Source organism: Tachypleus tridentatus, unplaced genomic scaffold (assembly GCF_004210375.1).
Source record: "Tachypleus tridentatus isolate NWPU-2018 unplaced genomic scaffold, ASM421037v1 Hic_cluster_1, whole genome shotgun sequence".
Classification (NCBI taxonomy): domain Eukaryota; kingdom Metazoa; phylum Arthropoda; class Merostomata; order Xiphosura; family Limulidae; genus Tachypleus; species Tachypleus tridentatus.
In genome coordinates, this window is record NW_027467777.1 from 22193564 (window position 1) to 22218586 (window position 25023).

The 25023-nt window shown below is 29.7% G+C and overlaps 1 protein-coding gene across 1 annotated transcript in view; it reads left to right on the top strand.

Annotated features, from left to right (window-relative positions):
- The first annotated feature begins 21168 nt into the window (after positions 1-21168).
- LOC143241668 (uncharacterized) overlaps positions 21169-25023 on the top strand; it is a 61840-nt gene continuing 57985 nt past the window's right edge. Inside the window, exons 1-2 of the mRNA XM_076484897.1 lie at positions 21169-21490; positions 22600-22698. Coding sequence (XP_076341012.1) covers positions 21424-21490; positions 22600-22698 — 166 coding nt within the window. The 5' untranslated portion in view covers positions 21169-21423. The remainder of the gene's footprint in view (positions 21491-22599; positions 22699-25023) is intronic.

Sequence of the window (25023 nt, forward strand, 5' to 3'; positions counted from 1 at the left end):
CTTAAGCTAAATTACACCTGAACTAGATGAACTATAACATTACACTTAAGCTAAATTAGCCTGAACTAGATGAACTATAACATTTCACTTAAGCTAAATTACACCTGAACTAGATGAACTATAACATTACACTTAAGCTAAATTACACCTGAAGTAGATGAACTATAACATTACACTTAAGCTAAATTACACCTGAACTAGATGAACTATAACATAACACTTAAGCTAAATTACACCTGAACTAGATGAACTATAACATTACACTTAAGCTAAATTAAACCTGAACTAGATGAGCTATAACATTACACTTAAGCTAAATTACACCTGAACTAGATGAACTATAACATTACACTTAAGCTAAATTACACCTGAACTAGATGAACTATAACATTACACTTAAGCTAAATTACACCTGAACTAGATGCACTATAACATTACACTTAAGCTAAATTACACCTGAACTAGATGAACTATAACATTACAGTTAAGCTAAATTACACCTGAACGAGATGTTCAGGTTAAGTGTTACATAACACTTAAGCTAAATTACACCTGAACGAAATGTTCAGGTTAAGTGTTATAACATAACACTTAAGCTAAATTACACCTGAACTAGATGAACTATAACATTACACTTAAGCTAAATTAGCCTGAACTAGATGAACTATAACATTTCACTTAAGCTAAATTACACCTGAACTAGATGAACTATAACATTACACTTAAGCTAAATTACACCTGAAGTAGATGAACTATAACATTACACTTAAGCTAAATTACACCTGAACTAGATGAACTATAACATAACACTTAAGCTAAATTACACCTGAACTAGATGAACTATAACATTACACTTAAGCTAAATTACACCTAAACTAGATGAACTATAACATTACACTTAAGCTAAATTACACCTGAACTAGATGAACTATAACATTACACTTAAGATAAATTACACCTGAACTAGATGAACTATATATAACATTACACTTCAGCTAAATTACACCTGAACTAGATGAACTATAACATTACACTTAAGCTAAATTACACCTGAACTAGATGAACTATAACATTACACTTAAAGCTAAATTACACCTGAACTAGATGAACTATAACATTACACTTAAGCTAAATTACACCTGAACTAGATGAACTATAACATTACACTTAAGCTAAATTACACCTGAACTAGATGAACTATAACATTACACTTAAGCTAAATTAGCCTGAACTAGATGAACTATAACATTTCACTTAAGCTAAATTACACCTGAACTAGATGAACTATAACATTACACTTAAGATAAATTACACCTGAACTAGATGAACTATATATAACATTACACTTCAGCTAAATTACACCTGAACTAGATGAACTATAACATTACACTTAAGCTAAATTACACCTGAACTAGATGAACTATAACATTACACTTAAGCTAAATTACACCTGAACTAGATGAACTATAAAATTACACTTAAGCTAAATTACACCTGAACTAGATGAACTATAACATTACACTTAAGCTAAATTACACCTGAACTAGATGAACTATAACATTACACTTAAGCTAAATTAGCCTGAACTAGATGAACTATAACATTTCACTTAAGCTAAATTACACCTGAACTAGATGAACTATAACATTACACTTAAGCTAAATTACACCTGAACTAGATGAACTATAACATTACACTTAAGCTAAATTACACCTGAACTAGATGAACTATAACATTACACTTAAGCTAAATTAGCCTGAACTAGATGAACTATAACATTTCACTTAAGCTAAATTACACCTGAACTAGATGAACTATAACATAACACTTAAGCTAAATTACACCTGAATTAGATGAACTATAACATAACAGTTAAGCTAAATTACGCCTGAACTAGATGACCTATAACATTACACTTAAGCTAAATTACGCCTGAACTAGATGAACTATAACATAACACTTAAGCTAAATTACACCTGAACTAGATGAACTATAACATTACACTTAAGCTAAATTACACCTGAAGTAGATGAACTATAACATTACACTTAAGCTAAATTACACCTGAACTAGATGAACTATAACATTACACTTAAGCTAAATTACACCTGAAGTAGATGAACTATAACATTACACTTAAGCTAAATTACACCTGAAGTAGATGAACTATAACATTACACTTAAGCTAAATTACACCTGAACTAGATGAACTATAACATAACACTTAAGCTAAATTACACCTGAACTAGATGAACTATAACATTACACTTAAGCTAAATTACACCTAAACTAGATGAACTATCACATTACACTTAAGCTAAATTAGCCTGAACTAGATGAACTATAACATTTCACTTAAGCTAAATTACACCTGAATTAGATGAACTATAACATAACAGTTAAGCTAAATTACGCCTGAACTAGATGAACTATAAAATTACACTTAAGCTAAATTACACCTGAACTAGATGAACTATAACATTACACTTAAGCTAAATTACACCTGAACTAGATGAACTATAACATTACACTTAAGCTAAATTAGCCTGAACTAGATGAACTATAACATTTCACTTAAGCTAAATTACACCTGAACTAGATGAACTATAACATTACACTTAAGCTAAATTACGCCTGAACTAGATGAACTATAACATAACACTTAAGCTAAATTACACCTGAACTAGATGAACTATAACATTACACTTAAGCTAAATTACACCTGAAGTAGATGAACTATAACATTACACTTAAGCTAAATTACACCTGAACTAGATGAACTATAACATAACACTTAAGCTAAATTACACCTGAACTAGATGAACTATAACATTACACTTAAGCTAAATTAAACTTGAACTAGATGAGCTATAACATTACACTTAAGCTAAATTACACCTGAACTAGATGAACTATAACATTACACTTAAGCTAAATTACACCTGAACTAGATGAACTATAACATTACACTTAAGCTAAATTACACCTGAACTAGATGCACTATAACATTACACTTAAGCTAAATTACACCTGAACTAGATGAACTATAACATTACAGTTAAGCTAAATTACACCTGAACGAGATGTTCAGGTTAAGTGTTACATAACACTTAAGCTAAATTACACCTGAACGAAATGTTCAGGTTAAGTGTTATAACATAACACTTAAGCTAAATTACACCTGAACTAGATGAACTATAACATTACACTTAAGCTAAATTAGCCTGAACTAGATGAACTATAACATTTCACTTAAGCTAAATTACACCTGAACTAGATGAACTATAACATTACACTTAAGCTAAATTACACCTGAAGTAGATGAACTATAACATTACACTTAAGCTAAATTACACCTGAACTAGATGAACTATAACATAACACTTAAGCTAAATTACACCTGAACTAGATGAACTATAACATTACACTTAAGCTAAATTACACCTAAACTAGATGAACTATAACATTACACTTAAGCTAAATTACACCTGAACTAGATGAACTATAACATTACACTTAAGATAAATTACACCTGAACTAGATGAACTATATATAACATTACACTTCAGCTAAATTACACCTGAACTAGATGAACTATAACATTACACTTAAGCTAAATTACACCTGAACTAGATGAACTATAACATTACACTTAAGCTAAATTACACCTGAACTAGATGAACTATAACATTACACTTAAGCTAAATTACACCTGAACTAGATGAACTATAACATTACACTTAAGCTAAATTACACCTGAACTAGATGAACTATAACATTACACTTAAGCTAAATTAGCCTGAACTAGATGAACTATAACATTTCACTTAAGCTAAATTACACCTGAACTAGATGAACTATAACATTACACTTAAGATAAATTACACCTGAACTAGATGAACTATATATAACATTACACTTCAGCTAAATTACACCTGAACTAGATGAACTATAACATTACACTTAAGCTAAATTACACCTGAACTAGATGAACTATAACATTACACTTAAGCTAAATTACACCTGAACTAGATGAACTATAAAATTACACTTAAGCTAAATTACACCTGAACTAGATGAACTATAACATTACACTTAAGCTAAATTACACCTGAACTAGATGAACTATAACATTACACTTAAGCTAAATTAGCCTGAACTAGATGAACTATAACATTTCACTTAAGCTAAATTACACCTGAACTAGATGAACTATAACATTACACTTAAGCTAAATTACACCTGAACTAGATGAACTATAACATTACACTTAAGCTAAATTACACCTGAACTAGATGAACTATAACATTACACTTAAGCTAAATTAGCCTGAACTAGATGAACTATAACATTTCACTTAAGCTAAATTACACCTGAACTAGATGAACTATAACATAACACTTAAGCTAAATTACACCTGAATTAGATGAACTATAACATAACAGTTAAGCTAAATTACGCCTGAACTAGATGACCTATAACATTACACTTAAGCTAAATTACGCCTGAACTAGATGAACTATAACATAACACTTAAGCTAAATTACACCTGAACTAGATGAACTATAACATTACACTTAAGCTAAATTACACCTGAAGTAGATGAACTATAACATTACACTTAAGCTAAATTACACCTGAACTAGATGAACTATAACATTACACTTAAGCTAAATTACACCTGAAGTAGATGAACTATAACATTACACTTAAGCTAAATTACACCTGAACTAGATGAACTATAACATAACACTTAAGCTAAATTACACCTGAACTAGATGAACTATAACATTACACTTAAGCTAAATTACACCTAAACTAGATGAACTATAACATTACACTTAAGCTAAATTACACCTGAACTAGATGAACTATAACATTACACTTAAGCTAAATTACACCTGAACTAGATGAACTATAACATTACACTTAAGCTAAATTACACCTGAACTAGATGAACTATAACATTACACTTAAGCTAAATTACACCTGAACTAGATGAACTATAACATTACACTCAAGCTAAATTACACCTGAACTAGATGTAGTATAACATTACACTTAAGCTAAATTAAACTTGAACTAGATGAGCTATAACATTACACTTAAGCTAAATTACACCTGAACTAGATGAACTATAACATTACACTTAAGCTAAATTACACCTGAACTAGATGAACTATAACATTACACTTAAGCTAATATACACCTGAACTAGATGCACTATAACATTACACTTAAGCTAAATTACACCTGAACTAGATGAACTATAACATTACAGTTAAGCTAAATTACACCTGAACGAGATGTAATTTACATAACACTTAAGCTAAATTACACCTGAACGAAATGTTCAGGTTAAGTGTTATAACATAACACTTAAGCTAAATTACACCTGAACTAGATGAACTATAACATTACACTTAAGCTAAATTAGCCTGAACTAGATGAACTATAACATTTCACTTAAGCTAAATTACACCTGAACTAGATGAACTATAACATTACACTTAAGCTAAATTACACCTGAAGTAGATGAACTATAACATTACACTTAAGCTAAATTACACCTGAACTAGATGAACTATAACATAACACTTAAGCTAAATTACACCTGAACTAGATGAACTATAACATTACACTTAAGCTAAATTACACCTAAACTAGATGAACTATAACATTACACTTAAGCTAAATTACACCTGAACTAGATGAACTATATATAACATTACACTTCAGCTAAATTACACCTGAACTAGATGAACTATAACATTACACTTAAGCTAAATTACACCTGAAGTAGATGAACTATAACATTACACTTAAGCTAAATTACACCTGAACTAGATGAACTATAACATTACACTTAAGCTAAATTACACCTGAACTAGATGAACTATAACATTACACTTAAGCTAAATTACACCTGAACTAGATGAACTATAAAATTACACTTAAGCTAAATTACACCTGAACTAGATGAACTATAACATTACACTTAAGCTAAATTACACCTGAACTAGATGAACTATAACATTACACTTAAGCTAAATTAGCCTGAACTAGATGAACTATAACATTTCACTTAAGCTAAATTACACCTGAACTAGATGAACTATAACATTACACTTAAGCTAAATTACACCTGAACTAGATGAACTATAACATTACACTTAAGCTAAATTACACCTGAACTAGATGAACTATAACATTTCACTTAAGCTAAATTACACCTGAACTAGATGAACTATAACATAACACTTAAGCTAAATTACACCTGAATTAGATGAACTATAACATAACAATTAAGCTAAATTACGCCTGAACTAGATGACCTATAACATTACACTTAAGCTAAATTACGCCTGAACTAGATGAACTATAACATAACACTTAAGCTAAATTACACCTGAACTAGATGAACTATAACATTACACTTAAGCTAAATTACACCTGAACTAGATGAACTATAACATAACACTTAAGATAAATTACACCTGAACTAGATGAACTATGACATTACACTTAAGCTAAATTAGCCTGAACTAGATGAACTATAACATAACACTTAAGCTAAATTACACCTGAACTAGATGAACTATAACATTACACTTAAGCTAAATTACACCTGAACTAGATGAACTATAACATAACACTTAAGCTAAATTACACCTGAACTAGATGAACTATCACATAACAGTTAAGCTAAATTACGCCTGAACTAGATGAACTATAAAATTACACTTAAGCTAAATTACACCTGAACTAGATGAACTATAACATTACACTTAAGCTAAATTACACCTGAACTAGATGAACTATAACATTACACTTAAGCTAAATTAGCCTGAACTAGATGAACTATAACATTTCACTTAAGCTAAATTACACCTGAACTAGATGAACTATAACATAACACTTAAGCTAAATTACACCTGAATTAGATGAACTATAACATAACAGTTAAGCTAAATTACGCCTGAACTAGATGACCTATAACATTACACTTAAGCTAAATTACGCCTGAACTAGATGAACTATAACATAACACTTAAGCTAAATTACACCTGAACTAGATGAACTATAACATTACACTTAAGCTAAATTACACCTGAAGTAGATGAACTATAACATTACACTTAAGCTAAATTACACCTGAACTAGATGAACTATAACATTACACTTAAGCTAAATTACACCTGAAGTAGATGAACTATAACATTACACTTAAGCTAAATTACACCTGAACTAGATGAACTATAACATAACACTTAAGCTAAATTACACCTGAACTAGATGAACTATAACATTACACTTAAGCTAAATTACACCTAAACTAGATGAACTATAACATTACACTTAAGCTAAATTACACCTGAACTAGATGAACTATAACATTACACTTAAGCTAAATTACACCTGAACTAGATGAACTATAACATTACACTTAAGCTAAATTACACCTGAACTAGATGAACTATAACATTACACTTAAGCTAAATTACACCTGAACTAGATGAACTATAACATTACACTCAAGCTAAATTACACCTGAACTAGATGTAGTATAACATTACACTTAAGCTAAATTAAACTTGAACTAGATGAGCTATAACATTACACTTAAGCTAAATTACACCTGAACTAGATGAACTATAACATTACACTTTAGCTAAATTACACCTGAACTAGATGAACTATAACATTACACTTAAGCTAATATACACCTGAACTAGATGCACTATAACATTACACTTAAGCTAAATTACACCTGAACTAGATGAACTATAACATTACAGTTAAGCTAAATTACACCTGAACGAGATGTAATTTACATAACACTTAAGCTAAATTACACCTGAACGAAATGTTCAGGTTAAGTGTTATAACATAACACTTAAGCTAAATTACACCTGAACTAGATGAACTATAACATTACACTTAAGCTAAATTAGCCTGAACTAGATGAACTATAACATTTCACTTAAGCTAAATTACACCTGAACTAGATGAACTATAACATTACACTTAAGCTAAATTACACCTGAAGTAGATGAACTATAACATTACACTTAAGCTAAATTACACCTGAACTAGATGAACTATAACATAACACTTAAGCTAAATTACACCTGAACTAGATGAACTATAACATTACACTTAAGCTAAATTACACCTAAACTAGATGAACTATAACATTACACTTAAGCTAAATTACACCTGAACTAGATGAACTATATATAACATTACACTTCAGCTAAATTACACCTGAACTAGATGAACTATAACATTACACTTAAGCTAAATTACACCTGAAGTAGATGAACTATAACATTACACTTAAGCTAAATTACACCTGAACTAGATGAACTATAACATTACACTTAAGCTAAATTACACCTGAACTAGATGAACTATAACATTACACTTAAGCTAAATTACACCTGAACTAGATGAACTATAAAATTACACTTAAGCTAAATTACACCTGAACTAGATGAACTATAACATTACACTTAAGCTAAATTACACCTGAACTAGATGAACTATAACATTACACTTAAGCTAAATTAGCCTGAACTAGATGAACTATAACATTTCACTTAAGCTAAATTACACCTGAACTAGATGAACTATAACATTACACTTAAGCTAAATTACACCTGAACTAGATGAACTATAACATTACACTTAAGCTAAATTACACCTGAACTAGATGAACTATAACATTTCACTTAAGCTAAATTACACCTGAACTAGATGAACTATAACATAACACTTAAGCTAAATTACACCTGAATTAGATGAACTATAACATAACAGTTAAGCTAAATTACGCCTGAACTAGATGACCTATAACATTACACTTAAGCTAAATTACGCCTGAACTAGATGAACTATAACATAACACTTAAGCTAAATTACACCTGAACTAGATGAACTATAACATTACACTTAAGCTAAATTACACCTGAACTAGATGAACTATAACATAACACTTAAGATAAATTACACCTGAACTAGATGAACTATGACATTACACTTAAGCTAAATTAGCCTGAACTAGATGAACTATAACATAACACTTAAGCTAAATTACACCTGAACTAGATGAACTATAACATTACACTTAAGCTAAATTACACCTGAACTAGATGAACTATAACATAACACTTAAGCTAAATTACACCTGAACTAGATGAACTATCACATAACAGTTAAGCTAAATTACGCCTGAACTAGATGAACTATAAAATTACACTTAAGCTAAATTACACCTGAACTAGATGAACTATAACATTACACTTAAGCTAAATTACACCTGAACTAGATGAACTATAACATTACACTTAAGCTAAATTAGCCTGAACTAGATGAACTATAACATTTCACTTAAGCTAAATTACACCTGAACTAGATGAACTATAACATTACACTTAAGCTAAATTACGCCTGAACTAGATGAACTATAACATAACACTTAAGCTAAATTACACCTGAACTAGATGAACTATAACATTACACTTAAGCTAAATTACACCTGAAGTAGATGAACTATAACATTACACTTAAGCTAAATTACACCTGAACTAGATGAACTATAACATAACACTTAAGCTAAATTACACCTGAACTAGATGAACTATAACATTACACTTAAGCTAAATTACACCTAAACTAGATGAACTATAACATTACACTTAAGCTAAATTACACCTGAACTAGATGAACTATAACATTACACTTAAGCTAAATTACACCTGAACTAGATGAACTATAACATTACACTTAAGCTAAATTACACCTGAACTAGATGAACTATAACATTACACTCAAGCTAAATTACACCTGAACTAGATGTAGTATAACATTACACTTAAGCTAAATTAAACTTGAACTAGATGAGCTATAACATTACACTTAAGCTAAATTACACCTGAACTAGATGAACTATAACATTACACTTAAGCTAAATTACACCTGAACTAGATGAACTATAACATTACACTTAAGCTAAATTACACCTGAACTAGATGCACTATAACATTACACTTAAGCTAAATTACACCTGAAATAGATGAACTATAACATTACAGTTAAGCTAAATTACACCTGAACGAGATGTTCAGGTTAAGTGTTACATAACACTTAAGCTAAATTACACCTGAACGAAATATTCAGGTTAAGTGTTATAACATAACACTTAAGCTAAATTACACCTGAACTAGATGAACTATAACATTACACTTAAGCTAAATTAGCCTGAACTAGATGAACTATAACATTTCACTTAAGCTAAATTACACCTGAACTAGATGAACTATAACATTACACTTAAGCTAAATTACACCTGAAGTAGATGAACTATAACATTACACTTAAGCTAAATTACACCTGAACTAGATGAACTATAACATAACACTTAAGCTAAATTACACCTGAACTAGATGAACTATAACATTACACTTAAGCTAAATTACACCTAAACTAGATGAACTATAACATTACACTTAAGCTAAATTACACCTGAACTAGATGAACTATAACATTACACTTAAGATAAATTACACCTGAACTAGATGAACTATATATAACATTACACTTCAGCTAAATTACACCTGAACTAGATGAACTATAACATTACACTTAAGCTAAATTACACCTGAACTAGATGAACTATAACATTACACTTAAGCTAAATTACACCTGAACTAGATGAACTATAACATTACACTTAAAGCTAAATTACACCTGAACTAGATGAACTATAACATTACACTTAAGCTAAATTACACCTGAACTAGATGCACTATAACATTACACTTAAGCTAAATTACACCTGAAATAGATGAACTATAACATTACAGTTAAGCTAAATTACACCTGAACGAGATGTTCAGGTTAAGTGTTACATAACACTTAAGCTAAATTACACCTGAACGAAATATTCAGGTTAAGTGTTATAACATAACACTTAAGCTAAATTACACCTGAACTAGATGAACTATAACATTACACTTAAGCTAAATTAGCCTGAACTAGATGAACTATAACATTTCACTTAAGCTAAATTACACCTGAACTAGATGAACTATAACATTACACTTAAGATAAATTACACCTGAACTAGATGAACTATATATAACATTACACTTCAGCTAAATTACACCTGAACTAGATGAACTATAACATTACACTTAAGCTAAATTACACCTGAACTAGATGAACTATAACATTACACTTAAGCTAAATTACACCTGAACTAGATGAACTATAACATTACACTTAAGCTAAATTACACCTGAACTAGATGAACTATAACATTACACTTAAGCTAAATTACACCTGAACTAGATGAACTATAAAATTACACTTAAGCTAAATTACACCTGAACTAGATGAACTATAACATTACACTTAAGCTAAATTACACCTGAACTAGATGAACTATAACATTACACTTAAGCTAAATTAGCCTGAACTAGATGAACTATAACATTTCACTTAAGCTAAATTACACCTGAACTAGATGAACTATAACATTACACTTAAGCTAAATTACACCTGAACTAGATGAACTATAACATTACACTTAAGCTAAATTACACCTGAACTAGATGAACTATAACATTACACTTAAGCTAAATTAGCCTGAACTAGATGAACTATAACATTTCACCTAAGCTAAATTACACCTGAACTAGATGAACTATAACATAACACTTAAGCTAAATTACACCTGAATTAGATGAACTATAACATAACAGTTAAGCTAAATTACGCCTGAACTAGATGACCTATAACATTACACTTAAGCAAAATTACGCCTGAACTAGATGAACTATAACATAACACTTAAGCTAAATTACACCTGAACTAGATGAACTATAACATTACACTTAAGCTAAATTACACCTGAAGTAGATGAACTATAACATTACACTTAAGCTAAATTACACCTGAACTAGATGAACTATAACATTACACTTAAGCTAAATTACACCTGAAGTAGATGAACTATAACATTACACTTAAGCTAAATTACACCTGAACTAGATGAACTATAACATAACACTTAAGCTAAATTACACCTGAACTAGATGAACTATAACATTACACTTAAGCTAAATTACACCTAAACTAGATGAACTATAACATTACACTTAAGCTAAATTACACCTGAACTAGATGAACTATAACATTACACTTAAGCTGAATTACACCTGAACTAGATGAACTATAACATTACACTTAAGCTAAATTACACCTGAGCTAGATGAACTATAACATTACACTCAAGCTAAATTACACCTGAAGTAGATGTAGTATAACATTACACTTAAGCTAAATTACACCTGAACTAGATGAACTATAACATTACACTTAAGCTAAATTACACCTGAACTAGATGCACTATAACATTACACTTAAGCTAAATTACACCTGAACTAGATGAACTATAACATTACAGTTAAGCTAAATTACACCGGAACGAGATGTTCAGGTTAAGTGTTACATAACACTTAAGCTAAATTACACCTGAACGAAATGTTCAGGTTAAGTGTTATAACATAACACTTAAGCTAAATTACACCTGAACTAGATGAACTATAACATTACACTTAAGCTAAATTAGCCTGAACTAGATGAACTATAACATTTCACTTAAGCTAAATTACACCTGAACTAGATGAACTATAACATTACACTTAAGCTAAATTACACCTGAAGTAGATGAACTATAACATTACACTTAAGCTAAATTACACCTGAACTAGATGAACTATAACATAACACTTAAGCTAAATTACACCTGAACTAGATGAACTATAACATTACACTTAAGCTAAATTACACCTAAACTAGATGAACTATAACATTACACTTAAGCTAAATTACACCTGAACTAGATGAACTATAACATTACACTTAAGATAAATTACACCTGAACTAGATGAACTATATATAACATTACACTTCAGCTAAATTACACCTGAACTAGATGAACTATAACATTACACTTAAGCTAAATTACACCTGAACTAGATGAACTATAACATTACACTTAAGCTAAATTAGCCTGAACTAGATGAACTATAACATTTCACTTAAGCTAAATTACACCTGAACTAGATGAACTATAACATTACACTTAAGCTAAATTACACCTGAACTAGATGAACTATAACATAACACTTAAGCTAAATTACACCTGAACTAGATGAACTATAACATTACACTTAAGCTAAATTACACCTAAACTAGATGAACTATAACATTACACTTAAGCTAAATTACACCTGAACTAGATGAACTATAACATTACACTTAAGATAAATTACACCTGAACTAGATGAACTATATATAACATTACACTTCAGCTAAATTACACCTGAACTAGATGAACTATAACATTACACTTAAGCTAAATTACACCTGAACTAGATGAACTATAACATTACACTTAAGCTAAATTACACCTGAACTAGATGAACTATAACATTACACTTAAGCTAAATTACACCTGAACTAGATGAACTATAACATTACACTTAAGCTAAATTACACCTGAACTAGATGAACTATGAAATTACACTTAAGCTAAATTACACCTGAACTAGATGAACTATAACATTACACTTAAGCTAAATTACACCTGAACTAGATGAACTATAACATTACACTTAAGCTAAATTAGCCTGAACTAGATGAACTATAACATTTCACTTAAGCTAAATTACACCTGAACTAGATGAACTATAACATTACACTTAAGCTAAATTACACCTGAACTAGATGAACTATAACATTACACTTAAGCTAAATTACACCTGAACTAAATGAACTATAACATTACACTTAAGCTAAATTAGCCTGAACTAGATGAACTATAACATTTCACTTAAGCTAAATTACACCTGAACTAGATGAACTATAACATAACACTTAAGCTAAATTACACCTGAATTAGATGAACTATAACATAACAGTTAAGCTAAATTACGCCTGAACTAGATGACCTATAACATTACACTTAAGCTAAATTACGCCTGAACTAGATGAACTATAACATAACACTTAAGCTAAATTACACCTGAACTAGATGAACTATAACATTACACTTAAGCTAAATTACACCTGAACTAGATGAACTATAACATAACACTTAAGCTAAATTACACCTGAACTAGATGAACTATGACATTACACTTAAGCTAAATTAGCCTGAACTAGATGAACTATAACATTTCACTTAAGCTAAATTACACCTGAACTAGATGAACTATAACATAACACTTAAGCTAAATTACACCTGAATTAGATGAACTATAACATAACAGTTAAGCTAAATTACGCCTGAACTAGATGACCTATAACATTACACTTAAGCTAAATTACGCCTGAACTAGATGAACTATAACATAACACTTAAGCTAAATTACACCTGAACTAGATGAACTATAACATTACACTTAAGCTAAATTACACCTGAAGTAGATGAACTATAACATTACACTTAAGCTAAATTACACCTGAACTAGATGAACTATAACATAACACTTAAGCTAAATTACACCTGAACTAGATGAACTATAACATTACACTTAAGCTAAATTACACCTAAACTAGATGAACTATAACATTACACTTAAGCTAAATTACACCTGAACTAGATGAACTATAACATTACACTTAAGATAAATTACACCTGAACTAGATGAACTATATATAACATTACACTTCAGCTAAATTACACCTGAACTAGATGAACTATAACATTACACTTAAGCTAAATTACACCTGAACTAGATGAACTATAACATTACACTTAAGCTAAATTACACCTGAACTAGATGAACTATAACATTACACTTAAGCTAAATTACACCTGAACTAGATGAACTATAACATTACACTTAAGCTAAATTACACCTGAACTAGATGAACTATAAAATTACACTAAAGCTAAATTACACCTGAACTAGATGAACTATAACATTACACTTAAGCTAAATTACACCTGAACTAGATGAACTATAACATTACACTTAAGCTAAATTAGCCTGAACTAGATGAACTATAACATTTCACTTAAGCTAAATTACACCTGAACTAGATGAACTATAACATAACACTTAAGCTAAATTACACCTAAATTAGATGAACTATAACATAACAGTTAAGCTAAATTACGCCTGAACTAGATGACCTATAACATTACACTTAAGCTAAATTACGCCTGAACTAGATGAACTATAACATAACACTTAAGCTAAATTACACCTGAACTAGATGAACTATAACATTACACTTAAGCTAAATTACACCTGAACTAGATGAACTATAACATAACACTTAAGCTAAATTACACCTGAACTAGATGAACTATAACATTACACTTCAGTTAAATTACCCTTCTGTTTCTTAAAGTTTAACCTCCGACTGAGGTAATAATTATAATAATGAACTAACAGAACCTTCTGTTCTTTAATGAATTGTTAACATATTCTGAAGATCAAAGGATCATATTTCTATTTAACTCTCAGAACATCAAACAATCATGTTTCTGTTAAATCAGTCAGGAGATCATAGGATAATGTTCCTGTTAACCCATTCTAATAGCCGTCACCTTGTTTAATTTTAGGCCTATTGTTTCTAATAGCCATTACCTTGTTTTATTTTAGGCCTATTGTTTCTAATAGCCGTTACCATGTTTTATTTTACGCCTATTGTTTCTAATAGTAGTTACCATGTTTTATTTTAGGCCTATTGTTTCTAATAGCAGTTATCATGTTTTATTTTAGGCCTATTGTTTCTAATAGCAGTTAACATGTTTTATTTTAGGTCTATTGTTTCTAATAGCCGTCACTTTCAAGTTCTTTTCATAATTTAAATCTTGATCAGAAATCGTGTTAATCTTTTTTTTAATTGATATTTTAATATCTTATTTTCAATCTTCTCTAAGTTTAAAAACAAAATATTCTTATTGTACGGACAATTATGTGGTTGACAGGACTATATTCTTGAAAACGTTTGTAAATTCTTAATATATCCACAAAGAAACTCTTGAATGATTTCAGTACTTGTGTGTGGAGTTTCTAAAGCTTTAATATATCCGCAAATTGACTGTTAAAATAGATCAGTGGTACTACTAGATTAGTAGTTGTAATTCTTAAAGCTTAGTCCATTTTAATGTTAAGATGCCCTCCAGTAATACAAAGTAAAAATTCAACTCGAACAAATAACTAGAGGGAAACATCAAGTTGGCAGATAAATTAAACATAACAAGAGTGGTTTAATGACAAACATGATAACAGTTATTAGCAACGTGTTTGTTGAAGGAGAGTCTTCAGTTTATGTTAACTTTTATAATGTTTGTCTCCTTTATTTACTTGTTGCAAAACTCGAGAACGGTGTTTGTGTGTGTGAGTAACTATACAAGTTTTTATCTTCCTACCACCAGCAGTTTCACATATGTAGATGTTTCAACACTCACTACGTGTAGATTTATTCAACACACTCCCTTTACGTGTTATAGATGTTTTTATGTATCCATCTACCTGATATATATGCACCAGTTCTAGATAAGAACCTAACTATTGCCCAACATAGTCATTAAACTGCTCACATGAATCATCGATATTGAAACCGATTTCGAAACTGAAGCCGACAGAGAGATAAGAGAAGTCTATTGGATACCAACTTTAAATACTGTTTAACCCTTGGACTTAATCTAGATTCATCAGTGATATCAGATTGGAATAAATATCAATGTATTAGTGATATTAGATTGGAATAAATATACACGTATTAGTGACATCAGATTGGAATAAATTTAGATTCATCAGTGATATCAGATTGGAATAAATATCGATGTATTAGTGATATTAGATTGGAATAAATATACACGTATTAGTGACATCAGATTGGAATAAATTTAGATTCATCAGTGATATCAGATTGGAATAAATCTAGATTTATCAGTGATATGAGAATGGAATAAATCTAGATGTATTAGTGACATCAGATTGGAATAAATCTAGATGTATTAGTGACATCAGATTGGAATAAATATAGATGTATTAGTGATATTAGATTGGAATAAATATACATGTATTAGTGATATCAGATTGGAATAAATCTAGATGTATTAGTGATAGCAGATTGGAATAAATATAGATGTATTAGTGATATCAGATTGGAATAAATCTAGATGTATTAGTGATAGCAGATTGGAATAAATATAGATGTATTAGTTATATCAGATTGGAATAAATATAGATGTATTAGTGATATTAGATTGGAATAAATATACATGTATTAGTGATATCAGATTGGAATAAATTTAGATTCATCAGTGATATCAGATTGGAATAAATCTAGATTCATCAGTGATATGAGAATGGAATAAATCTAGATGTATTAGTGACATCAGATTGGAATAAATATAGATGTATTAGTGACATCAGATTGGAATAAATATAGATGTATTAGTGATATCAGATTGGAATAACTATAAATGTATTAGTGATATCAGATTGGAATAAATCTAGATGTATTAGTGACACCAGATTGGAATACATCTAGATGTATTAGTGATATTAGATTGGAATAAATATACATGTATTAGTGATATCAGATTGGAATAAATCTAGATGTATTAGTGATAGCAGATTGGAATAAATATAGATGTATTAGTGATATTAGATTGGAATAAATTTAGATTCATCAGTGATATCAGATTGGAATAAATTTAGATTCATCAGTGATATCAGATTGGAATAAATCTAGATTCATCAGTGATATGAGAATGGAATAAATCTAGATGTATTAGTGACATCAGATTGGAATAAATATAGATGTATTAGTGACATCAGATTGGGATAAATATAGATGTATTAGTGATATCAGATTGGAATAACTATAAATGTATTAGTGATATCAGATTGGAATAAATCTAGATGTATTAGTGACATCAGATTGGAATAAATCTAGATGTATTAGTGACATCAGATTGGAATAAATCTAGATGTATTAGTGATATCAGATTGGAATAAATCTAGATGTATTAGTGATAGCAGATTGGAATAAATCTTGATGTATTAGTGACATCAGATTGGAATAAATCTAGATGTATTAGTGATAGCAGATTGGAATAAATCTAGATGTATTAGTGATAGCAGATTGGAATAAATCTAGATGTATTAGTGACATCAGATTGGAATAAATCTAGATGTATTAGTGATATCAGATTGGAATAAATATAGATGTATTAGTGATATCAGATTGGAATAAATCTAGATGTATTAGTGACATCAGTGTGAAACAAGGTTAAATCGAGGATTCAGTGATTTCCAATCCTCAAGATTTTCTGTTTATGTCACGTGAATTTCCATTTTGTTAATATTTATTATTTATTTCTGATAATTTCCATATTGTTTTATAATTTCCATATTTATGATAATTTCCATATTGTTTTATAATTGCATCAACATTCTCCATATTTTACTTTTGTTTTATTTTATATCTTACTTTTGCTTTGTTGTGACACTAATCAATCTAGTTTCTTTTGACCGTCTTCCTCTTCTAAGACAATCCATCGCTAAATTATATATCCCGAACATTTTTGCTTCCGGTAGTAATACACAGGAAGTGACGAAACACTTGTGGATTTCCATGGAAACTTGCATGACGTCACTAAAGTTATGTGTCTCTATAAATGACTGCTAGGTGGAATTATTTTGTTAACACGAACAAATAGTGTGCTATGCATTAGTGAAACTCATGGAAATATACGAGTTAATATTGCCCCACGAACTGGGCGTACAATGAAAATGGAGCGTTAATTAAAACCATGGCCAATGGATAACATTTAACTTACTGTGAATAATACAACAACACCTTGACAAGGTTTATAACAGTTTCTGAAAGGGAGGAAGATTTCAACACTGAATCTGACCATCGCTCGTCCAATACGTGACCCAAAACCATATGAATAAAAATTATTTCATTGGTTCAGCAGTTTGACCTATACTTCTGGTATGGAATTAAATGAACACATCTTCTATTCTCCATTTGTTTCAGACATGCAAAGGTTGAACAGGTATTATGTGAACCATCGTGTGCACACGTGACTTGGGTTTCTTTTCTAAAAGGAAATGCTAAAAATTATTCTTTATTATTTTCCATACTCTTCTCTGGAACAGGTGGACGTCTCTTGTCACTAATATTTACGTTCGAGCACTCTCACCTGTTAACAAACACTTTATGTTGCTTAACATGACTAAAGTGCGACTTGATGCAGGTTTTAGTTTGGATGGTTCTGGTATCACAAATTAATCCATATTATTGTTTTTCCAATTCAGTTAAGTAAAGTAAATAAAGTGCACATTGAATTTAGAAGAAAACCATTCTGTAACATGGTACACAGGGAATCCATAAAAACAAATTTCTATATCCTGGGAAAGAAATAAAATATGTTGCAACATGTTACACTAGAAAATAAGCAAAATATATTATTATGTCATGTTGCACAGAAAGACGATAAAACAAATTTCTATATTCTGGGAAAGAAATAAAATATGTTGCAACATGTTACATTAGAAAATAAGCAAAATATATTATTGGGTCATGTTGCACAGAAAGACGATAAAACAAATTTCTATATTCTGGGAAAGAAATAAAATATGTTGCAACATGCTACATTAGAAAATAAGCAAAATATATTATTGTGTCATGTTGCACAGAAAGACGATAAAACAAATTTCTATATTCTGGGAAAGAAATAAAATATGTTGCAACATGTTACATTAGAAAATAAGCAAAATATATTATTGTGTCATGTTGCACAGAAAGACGATAAAACAAATACCCATAGCATATTACTCTGGAAAACATGTACATCAAAGATAAAATAAAATTTAATACGTCACCGATTAAGTTATTTATTAACTTGGTGTACCACTAAACAACAAGCACGATAGCTTTAAGTCAGTAGGAAAATATTATCTAGCACCTAAACTACATTGTCAATATCAGCTTTTAAAACTAGACTACACAGCATTAGTTATTTAATAACACATCTACAGTTCAGAAGAATAAAGCAGGTATTAGATCCACTACATTGGTGTTAATTTACATACATGATATATTAGATCAACAATAATGGTGGTAATTTACATACGTGATATATTAGATCCACTACACCTGTGTTAACTTACATACATGATATATTAGATCCACTACACCTGTGTTAATTACTACCATGATATATTAGATCTACTACATTGTTGTTGACTTACATACATGATATATTAGATCCACTACATTGGTGTTAACTTACATGATATATCAGATCAGTATACTGGTGTTAACTTGCATACATGGTATATTAGATCCACTACATTGGTGTTAACTTAAATGATACATCAGATCAGTATACTGGTGTTAACGTACATACATGATATATTAGATCCACTACATTGGTGTTAACTTACATGATATATCAGATCAGTATACTGGTGTTAACTTACGTACATGATATATTAGATCCACTACATTGGTGTTAACTTACATGAAATATCAGATCAGAATACTGGTGTTAACTTACATACATGATATATTAGATCTACTACACTGGTGTTAACTTTTATACGTGGTATATTATATCCACTTCACTGGTGTTAACTTATATATATGATATATTAGATCAGCACACTGGTGTTAGCTTGTTTACAGAATATTACTAGATGCAAATTTTCTGTTAACTGTAGGCAAGGGGACAACACATTGTCTTACCTGTAACACAAATGATCATAAACACCATAAAAGGGAAGAAATATACGTGTTATTTAGTATATCATTCTTGTTAATATAAATGTTATCACCCTGATATGAAAGAAAGGGTCGGGGAAAGTGAAAAATGTAAGTTCCTTGTGGTTGTAAGTACTGATAACTTTATGTTTACAGGAACTAATCCATTTGAACATAGAAAGAATGTTTGTTCAAAGTTTGATATTTGCTTCTATCAGTTTGTCGATCTCGGGTTTTTTTCGTCTAAAAGTAAGATTACGAACTCTCTTATGATCCACCAATGTTAGTTACCACCTTTCATCACGTGACCACTAGAAAGATTTTTGCAGTGAGTCGCTAAAGGTAGTCTTCTGTAGGTTTCTCAGTTATCCTGCTAAAGGTAGTCTTCTGCAGGTTTCTCAGCTATCCTGCTAAAGGTAGTCTTCTGTAGGTTTCTCAGTTATCCTGCTAAAGGTAGTCTTCTGTAGGTTTTTCAGTTATCCTGCTAAAGGTAGTCTTCTGTAGGTTTTTCAGTTATCCTGCTAAAGGTAGTCTTCTGTAGGTTTTTCAGTTATCCTCACCTTGGATGTAAAGTACAATTCAGCGAAGATATATACATCCAGGTTGAAGATGAGATACCCGAATCTGGTTCTGGTTGTTTGCTTTGTTCTGCCCATAATTACAGAAGAAGTCACACGTAAGCCGAGTTTTTTGTTTTCTTTCAAAAATGATATGATTTTATGTAACGTGTTATTCCAAAAATGTTTTATAATAATTAAAAACAAGTGTCAATATATATAAACATATGTGTGTTTAAAAAGCAAAGTGTGAAGAATATAAATTTTCTGTGGGACAACAATTTTTCCTTATTAGGTGAAGCTTGAACGTTGGCTGTTTGTTAATGTATTTGTTTGTTCAGCTTGAGAACTGGTTTTAAAAGGGGCATCTGTTCATGTATCATTTCACAGATTTAATGATCATGTTTCATGTGTGTTACATCAAGAGTTCTGTTGTGGTCACACCTTATATTCACACTTCAACCACTAATACCTCTATGAAACGATATAATCATAACACAAATACCATTTTCTATCAAGTTGTTTAGTCAATGTATTTTAAATAGTGTATTAACTCAGTTATGTTTTTTAAACTTACATCAACGTAATATTTTATTATAATAATTATTCAGTTTTCAACTCGTGTTTTGTGTCTGAATATGTAAGTAACATTCAGTCCTGTAGGTTAATTTTCGCTTTTATTAATAATTTCAAAACGACCAGTTTGGTACTAATTAGTTTTAACACACTTTATATAATAAAACGATAAAGAATATCTTTCGGTGAATAAAAACCGAAAGCCTGCTCCTCAAAAATGTATATTTTAACATCTAAAATTTTAGTTTCAAATCTGGCTAAGCATAAGCAAATAACAAAAGGCTTAAATTTATAACTGAATTTATGTTAACTTCAGACAAATTTTGTTTAGAATTCCTCCATTAAAGACATTTTTAGATACAAAATATTTGTCTATAGAAAATTGATTTTGAAACTACAATGGAAAAATCAAGATAAAAGTGAGAAGACAGTTATTAATAATTCACTAGTTTTTAATGTTTAAACCCAAATTTTTAACTACTGACAAAACTAAAGTGGAAGAAAAAAAACTACATTCTAAAACTTTATTATTTATAGTTTAAGGAAGGCTATGATATATTAACTTAAAATTATTGTTACAACAACATTCCACTTATAAACACTATTCACAGCCAATCAGAATAATTTAAGTACCTATTTGTTCCGGTTTTAGCCAATGAGATTGACTGTAACTTTCAAGACAATTTCTGTGAATGGAACAAGGAAGAAGGATGGATTTTCAACGCTGATGTTCCCAAAATAGAAAACAATGGTGAGAACAAACATTTTAGTTACATATTGATATATTATCAACGTTCTAAAGGTTAAATCACTGGATAAAGTTAGTGTCGACTTTGGTTAATAGTAAACTAACGATCTGAATACAGTTAGTTTCAACCATTGTTTTAAAGATAAACTGAACACAGTTCACGTCAGCCATTGTTTTAATAGTAAACTGATGTACTGAATACACTTAATGTGAAACATTGTTTTAATAGTAAACTGACGTAAAGAATACAGTTAAAGTGAACCATTGTTTTAAAAATAAACTGATTAACTGATAACAGTTAATGTGGACCGTTAAACAGTTTAATAGTAAACTGTTTAATTGAATACTGTTTATGTCAACCATTGTGATAATAATAAACTGATTGATTGAAAAACAGTTCATCTCAGCAATTGTTTTAATAATAAACTGATTGACTGAACACAGTAATGTCAACCATTGTTTTAATAGTGAGCTGATGTACTGTATACTGTTAATGGTAATTCTTGTTTTAATAGTAAAGTGACGTACTGAATAGATTTAATATCAACTATTGTTTTAATAGTGTACTGATGTACTGAATACAGTTAATATCAACCATTGTGCTAATAATGAACTGATATACTTAATACAGCTAATATCAACCATTGTGTTAATAATGAACTGATATACTGAATACAGCTAATATCAACCATTGTGCTAATAATGAACTGATATACTGAATACAGTTAATATCAACCATTGTGCTAATAATGAACTGATATACTGAATACAGCTAATATCAACCATTTTGCTAATAATGAACTGATATACTGAATACAGCTAATATCAACCATTGTTTTAATAATGAACTGATATACTGAATGCAGCTAATACTAATTATTGTGCTAATAATGAACTGATATTCTGAATACAGCTAATATCAACCATTGTGCTAATAATGAACTCATGTATTAAATAGTGTTAATTCTTTCAATAGTAACTTGACGGATGGAAAACAGTTCATATAAACCAATGTTTTAATAGTGAACTGACATACTGAACACAGTTCATGTGAACCGTTCTTTTAATGATAAACTGAGTAACTCAACACAGTTCATGCTAACCATTGTTTTAATAGTAAACTGATGTACTGAATGCAGTTAATGTGAACCACAATATTAATAGTACACTCATGTACTGAATACAGTTAATGTCAACTATTGTTTTAGTTCAAAAAATGACGAAATGAACAATGTTGATGTGAACCATTGTTTTAATTATAAACTGATTAACTAAATACAGTTCATGTCAACTATTGTTTTAATAGTAAACCTACGTAGTGAATACAGTGAATGGGAACCTTTGTTTTAATAATAAACTCGTTAACTGAATACAGTTCATGTCAACCATTATTTTAATAATAAACTTACTAAATGAACACAGTTGGTGACACCCATTGTTTAATTATAAACTGATAAACTGAACACAGTTCATGTCAACCATTGTTGTAATAATAATCTGATTAGCTTAATACAGTTCATATCAACCATTGTTGTAATAATAAACTGATTAACTTAATACAGTTCATGTCAACCATTGCTCAAATAATTAATGAAAAGAATGAAAACAGTTCATGTGAAACATTGTTTTAATAGTTATCTGTCGTACTAAATATATTTAATATCAACCATTGTTTTAATAGTAAACTGACACACTGAATAAGGTTAATGTCAACCATTGATTTCATTGTAAACTGACGTACTGAATACAGTTAATGCCAACCATTGATTGAATACGGAATTGATGTTTTGAATAAGTTAATATCAACCTTTGTTTTAATAGTGAGCTGAAGAACCGAATACATATAATATCAACCATTGTTTTAATAGTATCTGTTGTACTGAACAGATTTAATGCAACCTTGGTTTTAATAGTGAACTGATGTACTGAATACAGCTAATATCAACCAGTTTTAATAATGAACTGAAGTATTTAATAAGTTAGTATCATCCATTGTCTTAATAATGAACTGATTTACCGAATACCGTTTATATCAACCATTGTTTCAATAGTGAAATGATGTACTGTGCGCAGTTTATATCAACCATTGTTTCAATAGTGAAATGATGTACTGTGTGCAGTTTACATCAACCATTGTTTCAATAGTGAAATGATGTACTGTGTGCAGTTTATATCAACCATTGTTTCAATAGTGAAATGATGTACTGTGTGCAGTTTATATCAACCATTGTTTCAATAGTGAAATGATGTACTGTGTGCAGTTAATATCAACCATTGTTTCAATAGTGAAATGATGTACTGTGTGCAGTTTACATCAACCATTGTTTC